The following is a 22,715-nucleotide window of genomic DNA, read 5'->3' on the forward strand; positions in this document are numbered from 1 at the left end:
GTATTGAGACCAAAAATATGGGAGAAGCAAACATCTGTAAAAGGTCAGACAGTATAAGACAAATTAGTTACAACAAAAATGATATAGGGGAGAAAAAAAGGGATCCCTGTTCTGTGAATATGGATAACTGAGTTTTATTTCAGTGTTGATGATTTGAACTGGATTTTATAGTTGTTTATAGGTGATTTACAAACAATCAGAGCAACAAGTCACACCTAACCTGCAAAAAAGTAGAAATGTAACTCTTTTTTGCCAGAGGTCTGATATACTGATGCTTTCGAACGAGAACATATAGGCTATTAAGACCAATGGAATTAAACAACATGGCATTTATCTTTATGAACAAGACTTGTCACTTGAACACAATTTCCCATACATACAGTGAATCTAATGTACTTTATGCAAGATGATTGTAAGGGAAGATATTGCGTCTAGCAGGAATTCTCTATCATGGAGAACAGGAAGAGAACAATTCTAACACATTTCAGGTTATCCTATGTTTCAGGTTATCCTATGTTTCAGGTTATCCTATGGGGTCAACAATTTCTGAAATGTGTCCAGTATTGAGGGAATATGCTGCAGAAGGAAGCCTTCAAACAGGCTGGTGAAGCAAAAGAAAAAACATACAAATACATTACATTTCCTTTCCCTAATGTTGTCGGCCACAAATAACAATCTGAGCACTTTTAGTGGAGGTACAAGACAGTAGGGAACTGTCCCGAGCGAGTCCAAAACAGCCCGTTTAGCAGCTGCCGTCTGCAACGTGCTTCCTCAATACTGGACCAATTTTAAAAACGTTGTCCCCATTAGTCACTTGGACACAGAAACAGAAACAGAGGGGGAAAAAAAAGGGCCCAGGCTTAAGAAAACCTGAAGACTCAAAAAGGGGAATTAACTGCATTCGCTGCAGCTGCTGGTGGTCTGAGAGGATCTTAGTGTTGTGTAACTTCACAGCCTCTGTGCCTTGGATGGGTGGATGGACTCAACATTGAGTAAGGAGAATTCTGCTCAGCTCTAGGGCCACTATGGCCTATTAAGGACATGGAGAGGGCCTATTTAAAGCAGCAGCACACATCTCCAGGCCAAACAAACTTGTTACACACTCCCTCGGCTAACCTCAGGGGACAGATAAATACCAGCCTATAGAGTCGGAGAGAGAGGTGGAATGAGGAAGGAAGCGGGACGAGAGCTTATATTTTCAAAAAGGTCACAGTGAACCTTACCTTCCCTCGAATCTGTGTTTCAAGAAGTCGAACAGTGCTTTTTGCATCATGTCTGTCACCTGTGGATCGGATATTAAGGGAGACATTTAGGGAAGGCCGTTAAAGGGACACACATTTTGCCGATTTTGGAAATGCCAATAGTTTTGACGCACCTCGTAGCCCTTCAGTGATGGTCCAACCAGAACCACGGGCCGCATAGAAGGCACAACGTCGTACGGAGGAATGTGTTCCGCCTTAAGAGAGCACAAGAAGAAAAACAGTCGCACACATTTATGGAGACAAAGTAAACACTCACCATCACAAATCACTTGAGGGATTTGGAGCAACAATGACCTAGACTAGATTTAAAAGCACTGGAACATTGTGAACCATGACATGGGACGTCCCAGCTGGCCCGGCAAAACACAAGCTTTGATTTATATAATAGATTTGGCAGTTTACTTCACAAATTTTAGCGTCATCACGTTACTTTCAAAGCAGCTTACAGTAAATGACAATATTTGATGATGGATTACAAATCTTTAGATACATCCTCTCATTTCATGGTTCTGATGTCATTGAATGAAAAGGAAACACTACGTGACAGGACAGGTTAGTCAGAAACATGGAAAAAAAATTAGAAAAACAGGAAGGAAAACTCAGCTCACTGCTGTTGGGACAAAGTGGGAGCTCACTGATTTTGACAAGATGTTTGAAAGAAATAATTAGCTAATTGATCAGTCAGTCGATCGGCAGAATTAGGGATGAACTGTTCAGATTAGCCTGATCGGTATGCCGGTATGATGGGACTGGTACACATTTAGTAGTGGTTTTTTTTGGCCAATGTCAACACAAAATTCACAGTTTCTGTTATCTGCTCTGGTGTGTTGTATACAGATTTTAAATTATGATTAAAGAAATGATTAGTCAAAGCATTTAATGTATTTTATGTTATAATATATAGAAAGATCCATACATATTTCAACTTGGACTCATCAAATATGCGACTGATCACTATAAATACTCAGTATGTATTTATTTCCCTTTTAAAAAGTAATACCAGTGCATGATCTCAGCTGAAGCTCAGTTGGAGAGCAGGCATGTCATATCTACTAAACTGTATTTTCTTTTTCCCCATTTTCTCCACTTAATTGTCCAAGCCGTTCTCTCTGTGTTATCTTCATGATGAGTAGATAACGAGATTTCATGTCCGTCTAAAATGTGCTGTCGTCATTGCGTTTCCCATGGGACGTTGTGGGAACTGATGCACACTTCTGCTGACTAACACGAGGATATTAATGGACAAGCCTATGGCAGCCTATGTTCAAACCTGCACTACTCCGTTAACGTCAGCGTAGTCATGGAAAACGGATTTGTTTTAGGTGTGTGAGGGATTTTTTTTGTTGATTTCACATACATTTAACATATTTTAAATACATTATGATAACAGGAAATCCAATTGAATGTTGTGAAGTTGGTTTTCTATAGCAGACAACATTCATTGCTATCGTCACTGAAACAAATATCTATAAAAGATTTTCTTTCTGTGGACTTAGTATATGAAATGTAAAACGTTACACCTAATAATGGTGATGAATCTGTCTCTATTTCATGAGGACACCACCAAAGACTAAAGGAATAATTCATATTTTGGGAAATACATTTCTTCAAACAATATATAACCTGTTTGCTGGTGAGCTTTCGTGGTGCTGGTACGCAGATGCTGTTACCTTTAGACAGAGCCCATTTCCAGTCTTTATGCTAAGCTAACCTCCTCTGCTCTTTCCAGCATCCTATTTAAGGGCGTGTTCTCAATCTATTTGTCTGACTTTTAGCAAAAAAAAACAGAAAACAAATAGCATATAAACATAATTTCCCAAAATAGTGAACTATTCCTTAAAACTCAGATCTTGTCAAGCTTATTAAAAAGCGGTTCACATTGAGCTCTCACTCGATCGGGATCACAACTTCACAACACAAACACGTAAACAATCACAAACACAACACAACACAGAGGATTGCAGGAGCAGTCAGTAGGGTGAGAAGTTAGTACAGAGCCGAGTCTCTAAAGAGGGATTGTACAGTTCAGACCACAGAGGTCATCCCCAGACCCTGCTGAGCTGGTGCACTGCAAGCCACGACTTACCGACTTCTGCTTCTGCTTAGCTGTGGTGAGACGGAAGAGGAGAAAGAGAGAGGTTAAGAAACAGGCACGCATGCTAACAGACGGGTGGGACGAGGACGGTGTTGTAGACAAACAGGACGGGCGCTGAGTGAGGCCAGGCAGGCTTTTATTTTGGCGTGCGGACGGAGAGAAGAAGAAGAGAGGGTCGGGTAGTCCAGGGTTTACCTTCTTAAAGAAGGGCATTCTTTTCTCTTTTGCTAGAGGTGACATGACAGTGTTTGGACTGGCTTTAGGGGAGCGCAGGTTGACTGGAAGCTCATTGTCCTCGAGGTCTAAGTCTGTGGCGTCTATGTCAATGGCTACGCACACAGACAAGATAAGGCCACCGTCACACACATGAACACAGGAGGTCACAGGTCACGGAAACATTAGCACAGAATGTATGCTTCTACACGTCGACAGCAAATGAAACACGTAAACGTACAATTGTGGCCATTAAAACATAACTGACAGGAAAACGTCAACTTTATTGCGGGTAAAAATACAAAATCTGACAAATCTAAGTAGCACATCTTACTGTCGACTTGAGTTCAATGGTTAAAATATGCTTTAAAAGATCAAAGACTTTTAAGTATAAAGTTGGGAGTTCTGAAGTTGCCTGTCAAGCTACTCACCAGACGAAGGAGGAGTAGATTTCCGCGAGTTAGGAACCACTTCACCCAAACTAGAGGATGAGTTTGCTCCCAATTTACTGAAGAGGAAAAAGTCAAAATTAATCAAGATATCTCTACATTTATTTTTAGAAAACCTCCCAACTGAGAAAGAGATTTTTTATTTTTTTTTACCTGGAGTGGAACTTGCCCTGTTTGGCTCTCTGCTCCTGAAGGATACGAGTGTTTTCAAGCTTCACTGGACTGGGGATGAAGCCGATTTCACAGCCTTCCTTTACCAGGCGTCCTATCCACCAGTCGTTGTTGAATTTCTACACAGAATAAGCAGAGACAGTTATCTTGAACATCCTCGATATTTCCCTCAGAATTACTGGCTTGAATATCATTTGTAATTGGAAAGTGAGCCGCTCACCTCTTTGACATGGAGGAAGTCTTTAGCCTCAAAGGAGATGGCCATGCCTGGCACAGGGACATCATCATCTTGACATGGGCTGTAGTTGACATTTGTGCGAACAGCAAATGCAACTGGTTTGGTCTGGAAATGAAAATGTCAGATTGTGACAATATGAATGGTAATTGTATCCTTGTATCCTAATCCACAGGAGAGAGGAGAAGCATTCATTAAGTGTTTAAATTTTGATCTTTTTTGTGCACAATGGTGAGCTGTGATTCTCCGTCTTGATGCAAGGTGTAAAAATAACCCTAGGTGAGAGATACAAGTTGTCTCTGACTCACACAGACTCTCTCCTTGAATGATTTTGCTGCAGTACTGTCTCACTGCTGCAGGCTGAAACACTGATGCAACATGTTGGCGTCTGAAGCAATCACCACTTCATCAATAGTAAAACAGGACTCTTCTACTGCACTCTTACGAGTAGCACAATGAATGAATAAATCTTAGACTTCCTATTGGATCACTGCTGACCTTCCTCTTTGGGTCAAACATTTAATTCAGATAATGCATACAGCTGATGTAATGGAGATATAACCACCAACACCACTGACTGTCCACATATATGCAAGAGCAACTTCATTTCCAGACACAGATATTTTTGCACAAAGCAAAAGCAAATCTCCTGTGCCCATGGTGACGCACTACATTTTTGAGAAAAAGGGATTTGTTTGAAATTTAATAAGTTCACGTCATGAAAAAACCCTAATGGGAATACCATTGGCTCACATACAAACCCATCTGAATCTAGATAGAGTGAAATATACCCACATAAGACATGCATCACCTTCAGAATTACATAAAATGCTTTTGGAGTCAGCCTGGCGGCGATGGCAGCAACAGATGGCAACATGGTCAAGCCTTCAACCAGATTACATTTCGCTCTGCCTTTGACTGTGTGACAAGCATGACAGAAGTCAACTGAAAAGCCAAAACGAATGCAGGGATGTAGCTTAGAGTAATCTCCCTGCGTAGACTCGCATGCTAAAGAGTAACCTGCAGATGACAGAGAGCAAGATGAGGGGAGGGGAAGGGTATGGAAGTCAAATTGAAGCCACTAGATCAGACCTTTGATGCTCTAACTTGAGTTCAACTTCATACATATTCAGTAAAATGATTTTAAATTGCGTCACACTAGTCCTACAATCTCATTTTCCCATAGAAACCAAAAGATAAATCGCACTAATTCAATTCAGAACACATAAAGCACACAAAGCAAGGCAGATCTACACATCTATATGTGTGACATCAAGTTTTTTTGTAACTCAATTGAAGAAACTTGGAATTGAAGCAAGCTAAAAATGATTCCTATATTTTTAAAGCTACAGCAATTTGGATTTTCTGGCCACTTGGGGGCAGGAGAACTTACCAACCAGGTAAGTGCAGACTATTTTACCACTTTTAAAAGTTGTGCTAGTCTGCAATAATAAGTTTTTGATCGTCTTTTCTTCTGACCCTCATTAACTGACCAGGAGTGCAAGCCATTTATTTATAGCAAGCAGCAAAGTCCGCGCAAAACAGACAACTGAGTCCCCAGTTCACCCGTCCAGGACAGTTAGCAGCCACTATGTTGCGTGCATGCTCGTGGACACATGCAGCCACTTTCCGAATAAGTCTCCACCGCATCAATTTGTTTAGCTATGAGGTTGTCAGCACCGTCTGTGCCTGGTATAGTTACTCTGTCTGGGTTTCTGCCAGTGTGCTGGATTGTCCGGCGTAATGTAAGCTAGTGCCCAGTCGAGAGAGAGAGATGAGTATGAAACAGTAATGTTAGAGCTGGGAACGTAGCAGCCAGTACAGTTTATTTGTCGGTGAATAAATGCTACCACTCCTCAAGACCCAAGCTCAGTTCCCGTGTCCAAGCCACTCTTCTTAGTTTTACTTAAATTATTAATATATTTCTTTTAATTGCTGTGTTAATTGGTAAAACTACTTATTATCAGATACAGGTTAATTATTAAAATCAATACTCTAGTGCTTGGTACTGAGGCAGGTAGATATTTGCTTGTGACTTCTCCATTGAGGAGATCATACAATCCAATATGCAGCGCCAGGGCCCATAGAGGACAAAGTGTCCTTGACGTTTGTATGCATCGAGTCACATGATGGTATGGGGTCCATTAGTACACATATGTATGTGTCTCATGGGCCGCTGCCTCCTACCTCCCCCCCAGCTGCTCTGCTTGCCTTTATCCATCATGGCCGCCTGTCAGGTGACACTTTCTACAGGCCGAATGACATTTTACGAACTTGTAGGCAATTACGCACACACACATGTCCTAACAAGCTACGGTGTAGCAGAGGTTACTGCGGGATTTGTACATAATGGGACATTTTACACCGATGTGGAGCATCTCTACATCTCCTGGCCGCTCGGTCATACTGCTCTGTTGCTTCTTACGTAACACGGGCCTTCATTATGGATGCCATATTGACTGCAGTGAGGGAGGGAGGGAGAAGGACAGAGGCGGAGGGTTAGAGAGCGGGTAGGAAGCGTGGGAGGAGGGGGGAAAACAAAAGAAAGGGAAAGGAGATGGACAGAAGGATATCAGATAGTGGTGCAAAAAAAGGAAGCAGAGGACAGGAAGTGAGTGGAGACAAATGTGTGGAGATAAGGGACTATGGATAAGAGAGATAACCAGCTGAAAAGAAGCCCTATATTTAACTGGGAATCCTGGGTGGAGCGCTATGGACTACAGCCAATTAACACCACACGACACTCATCCCAATATTACATCACGCCATGAATATTTCAATAAATAATACCTCCCTGCCCATTCTGTGGTCACACGGACTGAACAATTGCCCTTGCTGTGGCCGATTTGCCGTGGAACATGCCCCATGCCGCTCCATTAGCAGAACGAACAGGATCTCATGATATAAATCAAGATTCCCACATTGCTTCACCTTGAATGTGGATCGATTTTAAATTAATTCAGCTACGTGCACTGGCCTTTGGCTGTAGCGAGTGACTGTAAAATGTATTGTTATATAGTATGAAGGGAGTAATAACCTTCATTAATTTAGTGTGGCATGATGTTTATATAATTATCCAACATTGCTTTAGTATAATGTACTTTCTGCACATATATTAATTCAAAATTAATACTCATTCATTGTTCTTTTTTGACTGGAGTGAGATTATGGTCTGTTTTCTATGACCTCATGTAATGTTAACTGTAATGTGTGTGCGCTAATTCAGCAAGTCAGATTCTGCACCGCATCCAAAGCTTAAGAGACAATGTGAGAGTAATGAATTCTGAACCTAATCTATATCCATATACAACAAACAACATCACAAGTAACAACATTTTAACCTGCATTGACTGATTCACAACCTGTAAACACAACATTTGACACATTATCACTCTCCTTTTCAGCTCTGTTTCGGTCTCCACAAATCAAATCACATCAAATCAAATCAAATCACATCAGCCAATCGCCACAGGTTACAAAAAAAAAGAGAAAAAGTATATAGCCCATGTATTTTTTTTCAATCACAAAAGAGATTTTGACTAGACATAGATATGGCTATGTTTACGATTTAAAAAGTACTCTAGCAATTCTTTATCGCACTTCCTAACTTATATCCTGACACTTCGTCCCCCAATATGGATCTCCATATTCTCCACATTGCAACTTTAATGCCCTCCCGTTTCAAACTTCACACTTTCTATCAAAAATGTGGTGTCCGCCCCTAACCTGAGATGACCCCCAATTATCTTATACTTGACACAGCTTCTCTAGAGCCACAGAAGACATTATAGACAGAAGACAACTGTTTTCACAGACTGAATAGTACTATTAAGTATGAAATAGTAAGAATAAACATGTAAAATGTATTAAGTGCTTAAGGTCAATTAGAGACAATAGAGGGTGTTTTGTGTGTGTGTGTGTATGCAAATACATGTAATGTAATGTGAAAAGTATATTAGGGCAACATTACAGACATTCAATGCTATCCCCACTCCTTGAGAATATCTGCGGTATGCTAGGGAAGTCATTGTGAATTACTGCCTATAAAGGCTCACAGTCAGAGAGTCTGCACTTCCTCTGACCCCAGCTTGACTCTCTCTCTCTCTGGTGGCCGGACCACTGAGAGGCTATTTTTATTAGTCATCTGTCATGTAAAATGCTAGCGGGGGTAATCTACGGCAGGTTATCTATAAAGCCAACTTATCTTTTTAATTACTGAGCTGAAAGAGGGTGACTCTGGAAAATAACAACAGATCTGCCGGAATGATCCGTCTTTGCCAGCTATTAGCTATCTCCAGACACAGCGCAGGAAGAACATGTCAGCTAGAATGGATGGATAGCCAAAAGCTTAGCTCGTACAGCTAATGAGCATGCTAGCTGACACTAAACACCCAGGGAAAGACAATAAACCAATTCTTCAGACACTCGCTGAGAATTAATATGCAAAAATGGATGCAATCAAATGAGTGGTAAAGCAGGAAGAGGACAAAATGTGCCCAGAAGATAGTCAAATTATTCCATAGATTAAAGGCCTGCATCTTAACAGTGCCAGCGGTTTGAGTGATTCTGTGGAAGCAAGTGCTGATTGCAATTCCAGTCGCGCAGAGGCAAGCCATCTCTGCCATGTGTGTGTTTGTTTATATGCTGCTAATTGTGGCTCAGAGCAGAGCAGAGCAGGCAAGACTTGGCTCTGGTAAACAGTGAAGCCGAGCTCTCTGAGGCCCCTAACCTCTCACATCAACAGCCCTTTCTTCGTCTTAGAAGTTAGCTGAATCGACTCCTGCTGCTTTCATTGTCAGTCCTGCAGCATTTTCCACTAATATCACCCCACGATAAGTAAATCGACACATCACTTGACTGGTCTTTTTAGTGCAATGATTTAGACCATTTCTCTCAAGTTACCTCATTCCTCAATGAAATCTGATGAAACCCCCCTCCCCCTCCAACTATAAAAAAAAAGAATAAATATTTAGAGCTAAGAAATGAGACCAAAAAGGAAGCAGACACGGCTTTTGATCTTCCAATAACAAACCAACCAGTGTAAAGTTTACATTTCCATTTGAGTGATGCCGGACATCATTCATTCAAGCAAAATAAACAGTTTGAGTCTATGCAAACATACTTCTATATTTGTGGGGACCCTCAATGACGTGCATTATCTTGCAACTAACAGTCACAACAACATGCCTGACCCCCTTTCCCTGAGCTTGACCGAGGCCTAGTTCTAAATGTATCCCTGAAACCTAGTCTTAAAGGCTCAAATGTCTGTTTACATAAAGTGCTCCGCACCAAAACACATTGTTATAATAATGATATCATCTGTGGGTCGTGAAACATTTGTAAAGGCTTTTTTTTTTTAAATAGTTGAATTGTGCAATGGTAACATTCATGATTGCTATCTTGCTTCTTCTTCCTTGCCTTGTCAGGCACATTACTATGCTTCTTTTCTCATTATCACCACCAGTTGTCAATAAAGGGTACCTTTAATCCTCAAATGGCCAAAAAGTCCTCACTTTCCATAAGTTTTTTCACTCTCAAGGCCTAATTCTTGAAATTGGGGGCCATGCCTGGTTAAGCCCATCTCAGCAGGTAGGAACTGGACAGAGTGATCTTAGTGCTGCTGGGTTTTTTGGATACCAACCTTGGCCTTGTCGAGCTGTGCCTGAGCCTGTCGCTCTGCCTCTCTACGCACTGCCTCCTTATCCTCCTCAAGGGACACATCGGAGTCTGATGGACGGCTGGTGTAGGAGTCGGCCGAACCCTGCAGAGACACAAACATTAACATTGAGCTTCCACTTCAAAGAAATATTCAACTTTGGAGTTGAGCATCTGATGTGCAACTTACAAAATGTGCAAACACACCCACACAGACCCACGCGGTGTTCGGCAAAAGAATCTCACAAAAATGTATGTACTGTAGTGGCTTTGCCCAATAAAATGAGCAGGCATGTAATTGTGCTGTCAATTACCTCAATGCAACAACCTGAGGAAATGAAAGCAGTAGCAAATTACAGACACTTCCTTCTTTTTCCGAGAAAAGGATGCCAAAGGACAAAACAGTCCTTCATTAGAATCACATACACGCAGCTCTTCTTCTATCCTTAGCTCTCTCTATCTCTCTCTCAGCTGCTTGCCTGCAGATTTGTTGTGATCATGTGTGAGAAACACCGCGGGAAATGTTGCAGAACGCCAGGTCCCAGTATCTCTCCATGTGATTTGTGGACAGAAATACTAACACTACTCTATTCAGACTCGCAATCATACAAAACATACACAATTACTCCCTTAGACACACTCCTGAGTGCAGTGCATTGATGCACGCAACCACGCACACACACACACACACACACACATACACACATGCATGCACGCGTTGTAAAATCTCGTTATATAGTATTAATAGTTTTCTTGTTTACTGGCTTAGCTGTAACAGAACATATAGACCACCTAAAAACTGCAAAAGCTTAGGAAAGAAAAACACTATTTTTCAAACAAAATGTGTTCTTTAAGCGTTCCATCTTTCTTGAAATCGCTATAATGTATTCATTTACAATATAATACATATAAAATGTGATTTAAATGTAGCTTAACCTCCCTAAATGAATGAATGAATTTGTTAGCAAACATTTATTTTTACTCTCTAAGACCAGATTTAGCCCATATGTTACTTATGTGGGAAAACAAGCAAATTACCAAGATGTTAGTTCATCAAGATGTATGAATTTCAATTAGAGGAAACAACAAGGGGATTACAGAAAAGAAGTAAATTTAGCTACAGGTGCAGAAAGCTTGGCTACATTTGTCTCTCAGCTAATTAAAAAACTTTCAATTTAAAGCTTATTGTTTTATTATTTAATGCATGGATGTTGAAAAGGAACTTACACTAAAGGATAATTTCCCAGCATCACATCAGTTTCAGTTAAATATTCAATAGTCCAAGATTGGAAGAGGGTATTTTTAACTAAGGGGAGGCAGCGTGAGTCTTATCCTTACCTGCACGCACGCTACTATGCCACCCACACAAGGTCTTTCATTCATCTCACTGCACCATTACACTCTGCTGTCTGAGTTAAAAATAGCTTCCCCTCATTCGGTGCCTGATTAGAATTACCCAGCCATCACACACATACAAAGGAAGATATCCCCTCCACTTACGTTACCTGACTTGGGTACAGAGACGATACATGTGTTGCTACTACAGGTGACATGACACAAGGTTATTCATATTTATGTGGTCCACCTTACAACGTAAGACAGCTGTTGTCAGTTGCCTCTGTGTCTCTCATCCTCCCTACTTTCTACCTGATATGAATAACTCACTGGAAAGCAAGCTCATTAAAAATTCATCTGCTGCTTTCACTGTCAACACATCGATGATCATATTTCCCAGTGGCTTTCAAAACATCAACAAGCATCTAAATTATACGTCAAATGCTGCTGAGGCTCGAGTATGAATGTGCAGCACGTCCACATTCAGGTATGATATAAATACCCATATTGGCGTCTTATTGCCTGCTCCTATATATTATAGCCTCTCTTTTACAAGCTACATTTGGCCTTGAAAAGTGCAAGTGGAAATACGTGCTATGATTATTCCATCAGGTCACGGATAACGATGGGGTGTGATCAACAACATCGTCCCAGTGGGTCAGAGGGAGGTGATATGGAGCTCTGCCCAGAATCTGACAGCCATAACTTATGACAACATAAAGCTTCTCATCATCACCCGGCGATACATAACCATGCCACACTGACCCCAACACTGATGGATGAACTGGAGACACAAAGGACGTACACATGCACTCAAACACAGACGACGTAAACGCACTCAAAATCTGCTTACACAGGCATCAGAGCTCTTGACGCGACCTCCCTTGGCTCGTTTCAGCAAGCGGATCCAGGTGGCCTTCATCAGCCACACTGGTCATTCAGTGTCCTGAGCCACTGCCCCCCCCTGCTACTGCTACAACTACACCTAACTGCACTGCTGTGTTCACCTTTGCAGCGCTGCAGCGGCCGTCCCTGCCCTGGCTACAGGTACTTTCAGCACAGTGGCAACATGGACAGCTGGGTCCCGTTACACCTTGGCTACAAATGCTACCTTCATCTCTGGGTAAATAAATAGCTGTGGAGTTGGGGCTCCTTGTTTTGCTGCAGCTCCAGCTGCCTCTGCTGCTATCGGTAGAGCCACAGCTCCTGCTCCTCCTGCTGCTGTTGCTGCTGCTGCTGCCAAAGATGGGGAATCCACAGGAGCTCTCTGCCCAGCGCATAATCTCAGCAGCTCTCTCTCCTCGTCTGCCCCAGTCTCCTTGAGTGCTCGGACTGCCGCTGCAGGTGCTGAGGCTGAGTCCCAGTATGAGTCAGGTGGCAGCGATGCTTCTCAGCCTTCCGCTCAAGCTCCAGCCTCGTTCTCCTCCTCCTCCTCTGCTGTAGCCTCCCCGTGCTGCTCCACAAGCGATGGATAACAGCATCTACACGAGTCCTGGTGTGGCTGCCTGTGACCGACTCTCCTCCTAATGCTAATGAAGCTGCTGCCTCTCAGGTGCTGCAAGCGCCCTCTTCCTCACTCTCTGTGTCTCAGCCTGTCAGTACATGTTCTGCCCTCCTTCAGTGATTCTGCCTCTCTTTCTCCGTCTTAACCCCCCCCCCCCCCCCCCCCTTCTCTGTCACTCCCTTCAGTTTTTTTCCCTCAGTTACCCCTCACAGCCAGTCCATCTGCTCGTTGCATCTCTGCAGTGATGGGATGTGCACATGCTATATGGTTACTGTTTATGTGTCGACCGTGCATGCTGTTTTGCTCCTTTTAGTTCTAAGCACACTACATTCACGCCGATATGAGTCTTTAGGAAAACAGGAAAAATCAAGTGTCACGTCGCCATCTCCTCAGAGGTTGTTTATTGCAGAAAAATCTGCTCACTTTTATTATGGATCATAATAGAGATGCAAAGGATAGTTTTTTCTAATCATCAATTAATTCGCTAGTCTTTTCCTTTCATGTCCTCATTTGGAAGTAAAAATATAATTCACGCCCACTCCCTAGCCATGCGTTCAAATTTTTATCAGCCAGTAACAGCTTTGGGGAGACTAAAGCAACAAGACAGATTTATTTAAACATTATCTAGAACATTGACTGGATGTTTCCTTTCATATTTCTGAATGGTAACTGGTGTGCAAATGCTAAACAATTAGACACAAAACACGCATTGACAACCTTAGAGCGCAATATGTTTTCTTATATTTTGCATTTGACTGCACCTGATTAAATGTATATCCTTCTCCCCCCCCAGATTAATCAATTGTTTATTTTGAGTAGAGTTGAATAAATTGCTTTTAACTGTTGGGACATAATGAACAATTTGATTATGTTAGCTTTGGCTTGGGGAAATTTGTCTTAGATATTTTTGACAAGTGTCTGACACTTCATTTTCTCAACTTCTTTTTACATAATCGGCAAATTAGTCAATAATGAAAATTAGAGTTGTAACAATTATGCTCATCAATCATTAGTCGATTGAATCAATGGAATTAATTGCAATTTTCATTAAAAAAATCCTCGTGTTTCAACTTTAGACTGACAAATTATACCTTTTTAGACAAAACAATCACTTAGTCGAGAAAATAATCAACAGATTAAGCGACCATTTAAATAATAGTGGTGGCCCTAAGAGTGGGTATGGTATGAACACGGTATGTTTGTGTGTAAAACAAAGAAAGAGTAAAATACACGGTACCTTTGCTAAATCATCTCTTCTTCACTCTCAGCATTAGGGATTGTGAGGTGAAAGCTGCTCTAAATCCTCGCCTGTCAGATTAGCGGTGATTCATTACATGTGAGCAGAGCATCGCAAAGCCACACAGGACAAATGAGAATAATTATGGCGTTAATTAAAAATTTCCCATCCTCATGAAAAGGAACAGCCCAAGTTCAACGCCGCAGAAGGATTATTCAAAAAGTCCCTTTTATTTGCACTGTTGCACTGCTGACGCATGATGCTCCTCCAGCTGACCTGTCATGAGGTTGTATGAGGTCAGGGGAGTCAGAGGTCAGCCCGTGGGACCAGCAGCCGAAATACGCTCGCTGGTTTATGACAAGCGGTCGCTCCCCAAGGAGCAGTAACTGTAGATCAAAGGATGACATGCTAATCAGTGGTGTTTATCATAACCAATCAATGGCATCTGCTCAGGGACTTTTCGACAAGACACGTGCACTTAAAAATGACACGTCTTACATGAAAGTAAAGGGTGAGTGAAGATAACATGATTTTAGCTCATTAAGACCAATTAGCCAAACAAGGAAGGCAATTACCTGGGGTAGATTATGGCTTGAAAAGATATGATGGGAATGGAGGATAAGAAAAAAAATTATCTTGTCCATTGCGACAGCTACAACAGCATTTAAGGACAGAAAACAGTCCACTAATCCAAAGCTTTGCTTGTTTTTAAAGAAATCGTGCAAAAGCCACATATGTTTCAATAAGGTGGAGTGGCACTAGCCTCCGGAGGTCTCAAGACGGGGCACAGATGCTCTGAACATGGAGCTGTGGAGCCTGAAGATGAGAGTGTTGGAGCTGTGAAGGCTGAACTCCGATAGCAACACTGACAAAGACTCACAGCGACAGAATGAGCCTCTGGCTGCTTGACGGGACTGACCTCCAGACCCACTACAACACTGATACTGAAAGCACCGTCACCCACACACAGGCCACTAATAATAATCCAACGGCAGTATGATACTGCTTAGATCCCTGTGAAGAGGTGATCTTTAGTTGGGCTCACCCAGCAGACGTAAAATCACAGTTCCATTCAAATACCATGCTTCGGAAAAGGCCGTATATCTCATCGCAATCGCCAAACAAATGTGGATATTCCTGAATCAATCTGATTCTATCAAATAATATTAAATAAGATGATCATATAAGGTTCCAAAGCATAAATAAAGGATAAATAAATTAAATTCATTTTTTTAGCCTGTATTTTTTTAAATCAGGCTTGATTTTGACTCGTCTAGCATGATAGCGAGCCAGACAGCAAGTCGCGATATTTCCAATTCCTCCGATAATGGAAATTCACCACAATCAAACTTAATTTCGAACCACGATAATATCCTATATAGTCCCATCCATCATAAATAATAGGTCATTACAGTCCCATCCACTACTAAATGGCACTCTACTTCATGCATTAGTGCTGAAAGTTGGCATTGGACCTAACTTGTGTCCTGGCAGAATTGTCCAATATTAATCCTACTCCTTCAAAAGGAAAATGGGCTGCAAATCACCAACATTGGCAGAACTGAAGAGTTGGCCTTCTGCATGCATAGGTCAGAGACAGAGAGATTGGGGGGTGGGGGTCTTTCTACCGCTCCAATTAATTCATTTGGACCGAGGTCCTTGCTGTAGACAGCCAATGACCTCCACATGCAGCAGTGGCACGGCGATCATTACATTAGACCATTACAAATCACTGTGGTTATGACCACAGTCAAACAGGAGGCTGTGATTCAGTCACTGCTGCCTCCTGTATCTGACAAAATCACTTATCGTGTGTGAAGCCACTACACCCAGGAATATCTTCATGATCTGAAAGCCTTTTTTTTGCCGCTATAGGAGGTATTCTCCGTATCTATCCAATATAAAAATGGGAGCTGCAGTCATGCAGAACATAACGGCTCTACATGTGAGCTGTAAAGTGCTCTCATGGTCAAGGGGTCCTTAGTCGTGTTTTTTACATCAATTCTTACAGTAAGTCTCCTTGTCACCACACTACACACACACACATTTGATTTTCATGCATGTCCACATTGAAGTTCCTTCCCATTCACACCTCGTCAGCTTTTTCCATTTCTTCCAATTCCATACTGACCCCTTACTCCTGGCCCATGGCCTTATTGCCCCGTTTGTCCGAGAAGATAAAGACAGTTAATTGCATCTCTTGCATTTTCTAGACAATAATCTCTCGGATATGCGACGCATTTTACGTCAATAGTCACTCCTGTTTTTGTCAGTGTCATAACTATGCCATACTGAATAGGGATGTCCAGATCAGATACGCAGTGAAACACTGTGCACTGCACAACAGATGACAGCAAAACACAAGACTCTCACTCTGAGCTGCAATCAAACCAGTTTACATAAAGTAAATTACATAAATAAACAGTCAGTGTTGTTTATGCCCCTGCTCTTACTAAACACATGCACACACATATCCACACTCAACTAATCAGTCAAATAATGCGTTGATCTGCTCTGATATCAAACTTTGAGATCCAATCGGGACATCCTCGATACTGACCTGCACAGACCTGAACATCTGCTGATAAGGACTCAAACTCAAGTTACCAAATATTAACTAGCTCACATGCTAAATTAAGATAGGGCTTATAGTGAACATCATAGCTGCTCATTTGTCAATGCTGTGGCTAAGTATAGCCTTGTTTCTTAAAAAGTACGATACCAATAGATGGTATGTATTGACAGAGAATTACCTTTCCTTCATTCTGGAAATAAATGTCGACCTTAGCCGAGACATGGAGTGACACCATGTCATAACACCCTGCAACATAGTAAGAAACAATTACACTAGGGTTCAGACTGCACACTATAGCTCACGTTATGCATCACAATTGAGGAATGAAAATTACAGCCTGTGCCAATCATGTCAGTTCGGACTGTAGCTGACTGCAGTGAGCTGACAATGGGCCGAGCAAGTGTGCTAGGCTAGCAGTTTCAGGTTTGACATGACTCATTCTTGGCTGGCGCCAAAGCATCCTTTTCCAACCATCTGTCCATCACAGCATCTTCCCTCAGTGCAACACAAAGTCAATTAAACCGTCGGCTCACAAACGGCGGCGTCTTCGTCACGCAGAGACAATGAGAGCAGACTTGACAGGCAAGAGTGATTGATGTCTGACTGCTACAAGGAACAGTTTCTAATATTTAGCAGCGTGGAATTAAAACCATGTGAGAAAGAGATTGAAAGGGAAACCTACATCTGTGAAAGGAAAAAGTGAGTGTGAGAGAGAAATGAGGAGAGAGATTGAAGAGGGGGGGGAGGAGTAATGATCCCTCTGGCGTGGCAAAAGAGGGATTGGCCGCATGGACATCAAGGTGACACTGACAGGCCTATGAAAAAAGTGTTTACCCAGCATCCCATGTGCCATTGCATTAGATAAGTGCATCATCCCATCGAGGCGGTGGACTCACTGGCTGTCAATCACATGATGTGAGAGCGCACCGTTGCTAGCTAGAAACTTAGAAACCAACCAGGTGCGACGGGGACTTAAAACTAGACAGGCATTTTGAATATGTCCTTATATTTACATGCTTTTTTGTGTAACGTGAACCTGCTGGTGGCACAAGAGGAGAAGTCAGGAGATCACCAAAGTCAGCAGGATTAATCCTCTGAGGAACTTCAGTACCTGTACTAAATTTCATGGCAATCTATCTGATAGTTGTTGACATATTTCAGTCTCCGACATGAAATAGTGATGTCTATCTTCTATAAAACCAGCCCTGAAAAAAGCCATTCAGATTAAACTTTGTTAAGTTGCTGTTCTGACATACATGTATGTAAATGAACATGTCCTATTTTTCAAATCCAACGTTATGAGAAGACTGATGGAACCCCTACAATGGCAAAATATGTGCTAATCCTTTTTCATCCAGTGAGTATTTCCTACAGCCACCAGCAGCAGCAGCAGTCCCTTAAGGGGCAGTACTCTCATTTATAGTGAATCCCATCACAGCGAGATCTAGTTTATCTCGCAGTTCCTTCCCTCTCAGGTCCCTCTCTGGAAACACAGCACCATAATAGGATGATGGCTGATCAAGGGGAATACATGAGAGAGGCCAGGGGCTGCACTGTGCTGCTATTTGGTGCTTGCGTCATCAATATCCTGGCAGTTTCCTGGTGTATGAAGCAGGCTGTGGATGATTGATGAGAACTGGCTGTGAGAGCAGAACGAGCTGCTAACCATCTTCAGCGGAGCGAAACATACCGTCCAACGAATGGGACTGTGCTCGAGTAACATTGTTTCAGCTTCATTTATTTTATTTCATGCAGAGATAAATTACACAAGCTGGACCAGTGGCCGGCAACAGTGATTTATATGTCAAATTGATCTCGTCGCCGCAGGAGGAAGCCGATAGCCCAGTTTCCAAGTATCACATTAGAAAATCTGAATGGAAACGGCAAAATTCAATAAAACTTCGTCAATTGCGAAAAAACCTCTAACGTTATTTTTTATCTCGACTACTTCTACACTGTTTCCTGGTGCGTTACAGCCGTGTGTCGCCTACAGTGCCAACTTCTGACCGAACTACGCTCCGAACCAGTTGATGGAAACGTGCCTAATTCTAATTTGACAACGAATGGCTGTTAATTGAAAAGCTCTGCATTGCAAATAACAAACCCCATCTGTATCCTTTACGCTTGTCACTGTCTCTCGGTGCAGCCTCTACCTAAGTCACCTGAATGAACTGTATTATGTATTAGGTTTATTTTCGTCTTTTGCACCGTGAGTGTGGTTGTAAACACCGTGCACCACGGATGACAGCAAAACGCAAGAGACTCTCACACTGAGCTGAACTGAAACCATGCACATAAATTAAGTAAAATGACATAAATACAGCAGTCTGTCAGAAATAATTCTAAATCAGCATCAATACATGTCCCATGGAAACTCTATACAACTCCAGACTTTATGAGGGAACAGATCCTGCCTGAAGTCAAACAGGAGTCTCTCTCTCTCTGCGAGTAATTTGTTTTCCAAGACCTGAATAAACAATAGCAGACAGCAGCATTTAGTTTTTCATATACAACTAGAAATCAACTAGAAAGATTAAGATCTGCTGAATACAAACACTGAAAATACTGACAAACAGAACCACATGGACACTGTAGCACTTAATAACATATGAGGAGCAGCATTGTGTTTCCCAATGGCCACATGTGGACGGTGCATAGTGTGACTTATTTCAACTCTTCATTTAAGCCATTACAATCAGTGAAATATTAAAAACCCAGGACCCAGTTTGCTTGAAAGCGGCCTGACATAGAAAAGACTAGAGTTCATTATAAAGTTCTGCAGGATTTTACCATTCTTGATTACAATAGGGGTTCCTGTGTTGACTACTGTTTGAGACTTGCTTTTAGAGGCTGATTAGACATGAATACAAGGGTGTGGCTGATGACAATTACTGATTACTATCACAGGAAAATATTTCACCACTATATAACTCTCACACACACACACACACGCACACACACACACACACACACACACACACAGGAACAGGAAATGTCGACAGAACCTCCATTCATTTACACTGAGGATACTCAGTTATTAATAAAAAACTAAAACTAAACGGGACATGTTTTTTTCTCTTGGTCAAAGACATGTTTTGTGTTCTTTACCGGTGTCTGTACATAAAGGACTAAGCTTTCCCCCGGTGTTTACCTTCTTTCCCTTGTTCTGCTTATTAACTACTCAGCTCCCCACTTTAAGTCATGCAGCGGTGCTCGCAAATTCAGACAAGCTGCTTAAATAAGCAGCCTTCATCGCAAAACAGCACGCTGGGAGAGAGTCGGCATTGTGAGCATGACTCTCACCAACTTTCGGGCAAAACGGCGACTAAGGAGAAAAATAGGAAGTGTATGATTACGCCCCTTTAAATCCTGCACTAATAACCTCCATTCTCCTGCAATGTGAGCCCTTCCTCTTTGTTCAGAGGGTACAGAGAAAGACGAGTGAGAGGGACAGCCCGGTGAGGGTTAGAAAAGTGTGAAAGGACACCGTTTGAGTAACAGAAAGCATGTTTACTCAAACTTACCAGATCTGACTCCTCACTGCCGGAGTGATACATTTCTTCCCTACCCGACCTTCTGCCGTTCAGCCCGGCTGGGAGAAAATCTCCTCAGCTGCTGCCCATCTCCTCTCGAGCACACGAACTCCCACCGGCCCGACTGCTTCGCTCCTACAAATCCCCTTGTCCCGGCTCCAGATGGAAACGGTGTTACCTCTGTAGCCCGAGCAGAGAAAGTTGTAGCCGGAGGAAAGCAGACCTTCTTTGGCCTACTTTAGTCCCTGAGAGACAGAGAAAAGACCAGCGTCTTTCCCACGCTGGGAGAACACTCCTTCAGAGCGGCACAACCGTTCTCCAGCCCAAAAAACAAGCCCCCCTGCCCCTCTCCCCTCCCACATACACACTGTCTGTTTCTCACACACACTCACACACACACACACAGTTAGGAAGTAAGATCTCTGGCCAACAGGGCCGGCCTGAAAATTCCAGAAAGCACCAAAAGCAGCTGCAGAAGCTTTTTATGTCTGTGCGCGAGTGTGTGATCTGGGGAGTTTACATGTGTTCCCTTAAAGAGGTTGCACTCTGAGGAGAGGAAGGCTTAAGGATTTGAACTCACTGTATAGTCTCTACACATGTTGTCGAGACCAAAACGTCAGGAAGTAATTATCTTCACTACATCGACGAAATGCCATATTTGCTTTCATCAGGGGGACCAAAGTCATTGAAACTTTCCGTTTGGTCATTTGATGGTACACCATTAACCTTACGTTAAAAAAAAAGTAAGACAAAAGTAAGTTACTTTGTAGTAAGAGCACATAGCACACTACCAACTCTTACATCTATAAAATTAAAGCCATATAAACATTGGTTTAGTAATGAAGTGACAGATTTCTATTACCAGTCAGAGCTCCATGTAGTCAGCTGGTATGCATCTAAAAAACTGTAGTGGTTACTGTAAAAACCAAAAAAAAACAGGGAAAAAAAGCATTCACTTCAAAGAATCCCTTTGTGATCTCACATCAGACACAGTGAGGCTGTGATGTGTGTTGTGTAATCACGCTGCTGTTATGTCACAGCTCATGTAGGCTGAACAAGTTAAATATTCTATTAAAGCGGTAAAAACACGAGTCAAAACATGCGTTGGTAAGTGCCACAGCTGAGTCATGTGTTCACAAATTAAACCAGGAGTATTTTAAATGCTCCCGTTAGAAAACTGGAGCAACAACAGAGGAATGCATCTATGTCACTGGAAAAACATACCAATTTACCAGCACAGATGAGAGCTGAATGGTTGCATTTCATGTCCGACCTGTAAGATCCTACAACTATGAAGCGACAAGTTTTGAGCTTTATTCCACATCCTGGTAAAACCCAGATTTGTATTTTTCAGTAGGGAAAATGTTTTTCTGGGCAGTCCATCCTAAATCCTGGATTATATTGTGCTTGATCGGGGTTAACCCCTTTCTGAGGATTATCATCCAGGGTGTGTGCCCGCCACGTGACTAACTGTGGGATAGTCATCCTCATTTCACCAGAACAATGGTTTAAAGCCCTGAAGCATCAGTTTGTAATAAAATCTATTCTGTTGTCTGAGATATCATCTTAAAAACTCACATTTTACGTAATCTATAATATTTTACACAGCATCTTTTTGTTATATATATAAATACATTATAAACAGAGTTAGAAGAGTAGATCTATTGGACTCTAATTTGTTTCCATTAAGTAAGAAACTACAGCCAGCAGTCGGTTAGCGACATTAGCATAAACACTGGATACAGCAAGCCTGGCATTGTCTATAAATAGTTTGGTTTTTAGCACAAATTAGATATAATAATGTCACTTAGTGTGTTCAAGAAGATTTCTCTCTTTGTGCTAAGATGACTAGCTGCTACCATACAGATTTGAGAGCATCAACCCTGTCATCATTATTATTTTCATTAACAATTAATAAGAGTAATTGTATCATAATTTTGTCATTGGAGTTTCCCAATTTAGTCCAGTATTGGTTCCACACATACAGCTATTGAATTTAATATCATAGAAGAAGCCAACCCTGCAGTGACGACACAAGGTCAAGGTAGATGAAGGGGAAAAGCAGACTATAATTAAGTTCAACCCTAAAGGCAAAAACCCCCCTGCATGCTGAGCGTGATGACAGTTGATCAGGAAGTGTGATCTGGTGCCTCTCAAAGCTCACTAAAAATGACTTTAGAAGTCATCAACACACTGCAAGAAAACTAATAATGTAAAATCAAAGCGAGATTATGATAGTGATCACGCAACATTTTGTACGTGATTTTAAGATGTGTGTAAAAATAGTTGTATGTGTGTTTGTAGCTCAAGCTATCCTTGGCAGGATTTCTATGACGGGGTTTACTGCGTTCAATGTGTGTAATGAGTTTAGCTAAACGCCGCTACAAGTATATACTGTATACAATGTCAATGACAAATAAAGCTTTTCTCCAAAGTGGTTGCTATATTTTG

At 41.9% G+C, this 22,715-nt stretch overlaps 1 protein-coding gene across 8 annotated transcripts in view; it reads right to left on the reverse strand.

The window, feature by feature from the left end:
• cacnb2a (calcium channel, voltage-dependent, beta 2a) overlaps nucleotides 1-22,715 on the reverse strand; it is a gene marked incomplete at its 5' end in the record, with an annotated part of 52,687 nt that overhangs the window by 7,860 nt on the left and 22,112 nt on the right. For 3 of the 8 annotated variants that reach the window (XM_084033986.1, XM_084033988.1, XM_084033990.1), the window contains 7 exons: nucleotides 1,224-1,282; nucleotides 1,376-1,456; nucleotides 3,553-3,686; nucleotides 4,002-4,078; nucleotides 4,173-4,309; nucleotides 4,411-4,533; nucleotides 10,067-10,186. In XM_084033986.1, coding sequence (XP_083890112.1) covers nucleotides 1,224-1,282; nucleotides 1,376-1,456; nucleotides 3,553-3,686; nucleotides 4,002-4,078; nucleotides 4,173-4,309; nucleotides 4,411-4,533; nucleotides 10,067-10,186 — 731 coding nt within the window. Of the gene's footprint in view, nucleotides 1-1,223; nucleotides 1,283-1,375; nucleotides 1,457-3,348; nucleotides 3,369-3,552; nucleotides 3,687-4,001; nucleotides 4,079-4,172; nucleotides 4,310-4,410; nucleotides 4,534-10,066; nucleotides 10,187-12,268; nucleotides 12,944-20,255; nucleotides 20,570-22,715 lie in introns of those variants that run through there. The other 5 variants (XM_084033991.1, XM_084033993.1, XM_084033989.1 and 2 more) reach the window with 4 other exon arrangements.

This window comes from Eutrigla gurnardus (assembly GCF_963514095.1).
Source record: "Eutrigla gurnardus genome assembly, chromosome: 18".
NCBI lineage: Eukaryota > Metazoa > Chordata > Actinopteri > Perciformes > Triglidae > Eutrigla > Eutrigla gurnardus.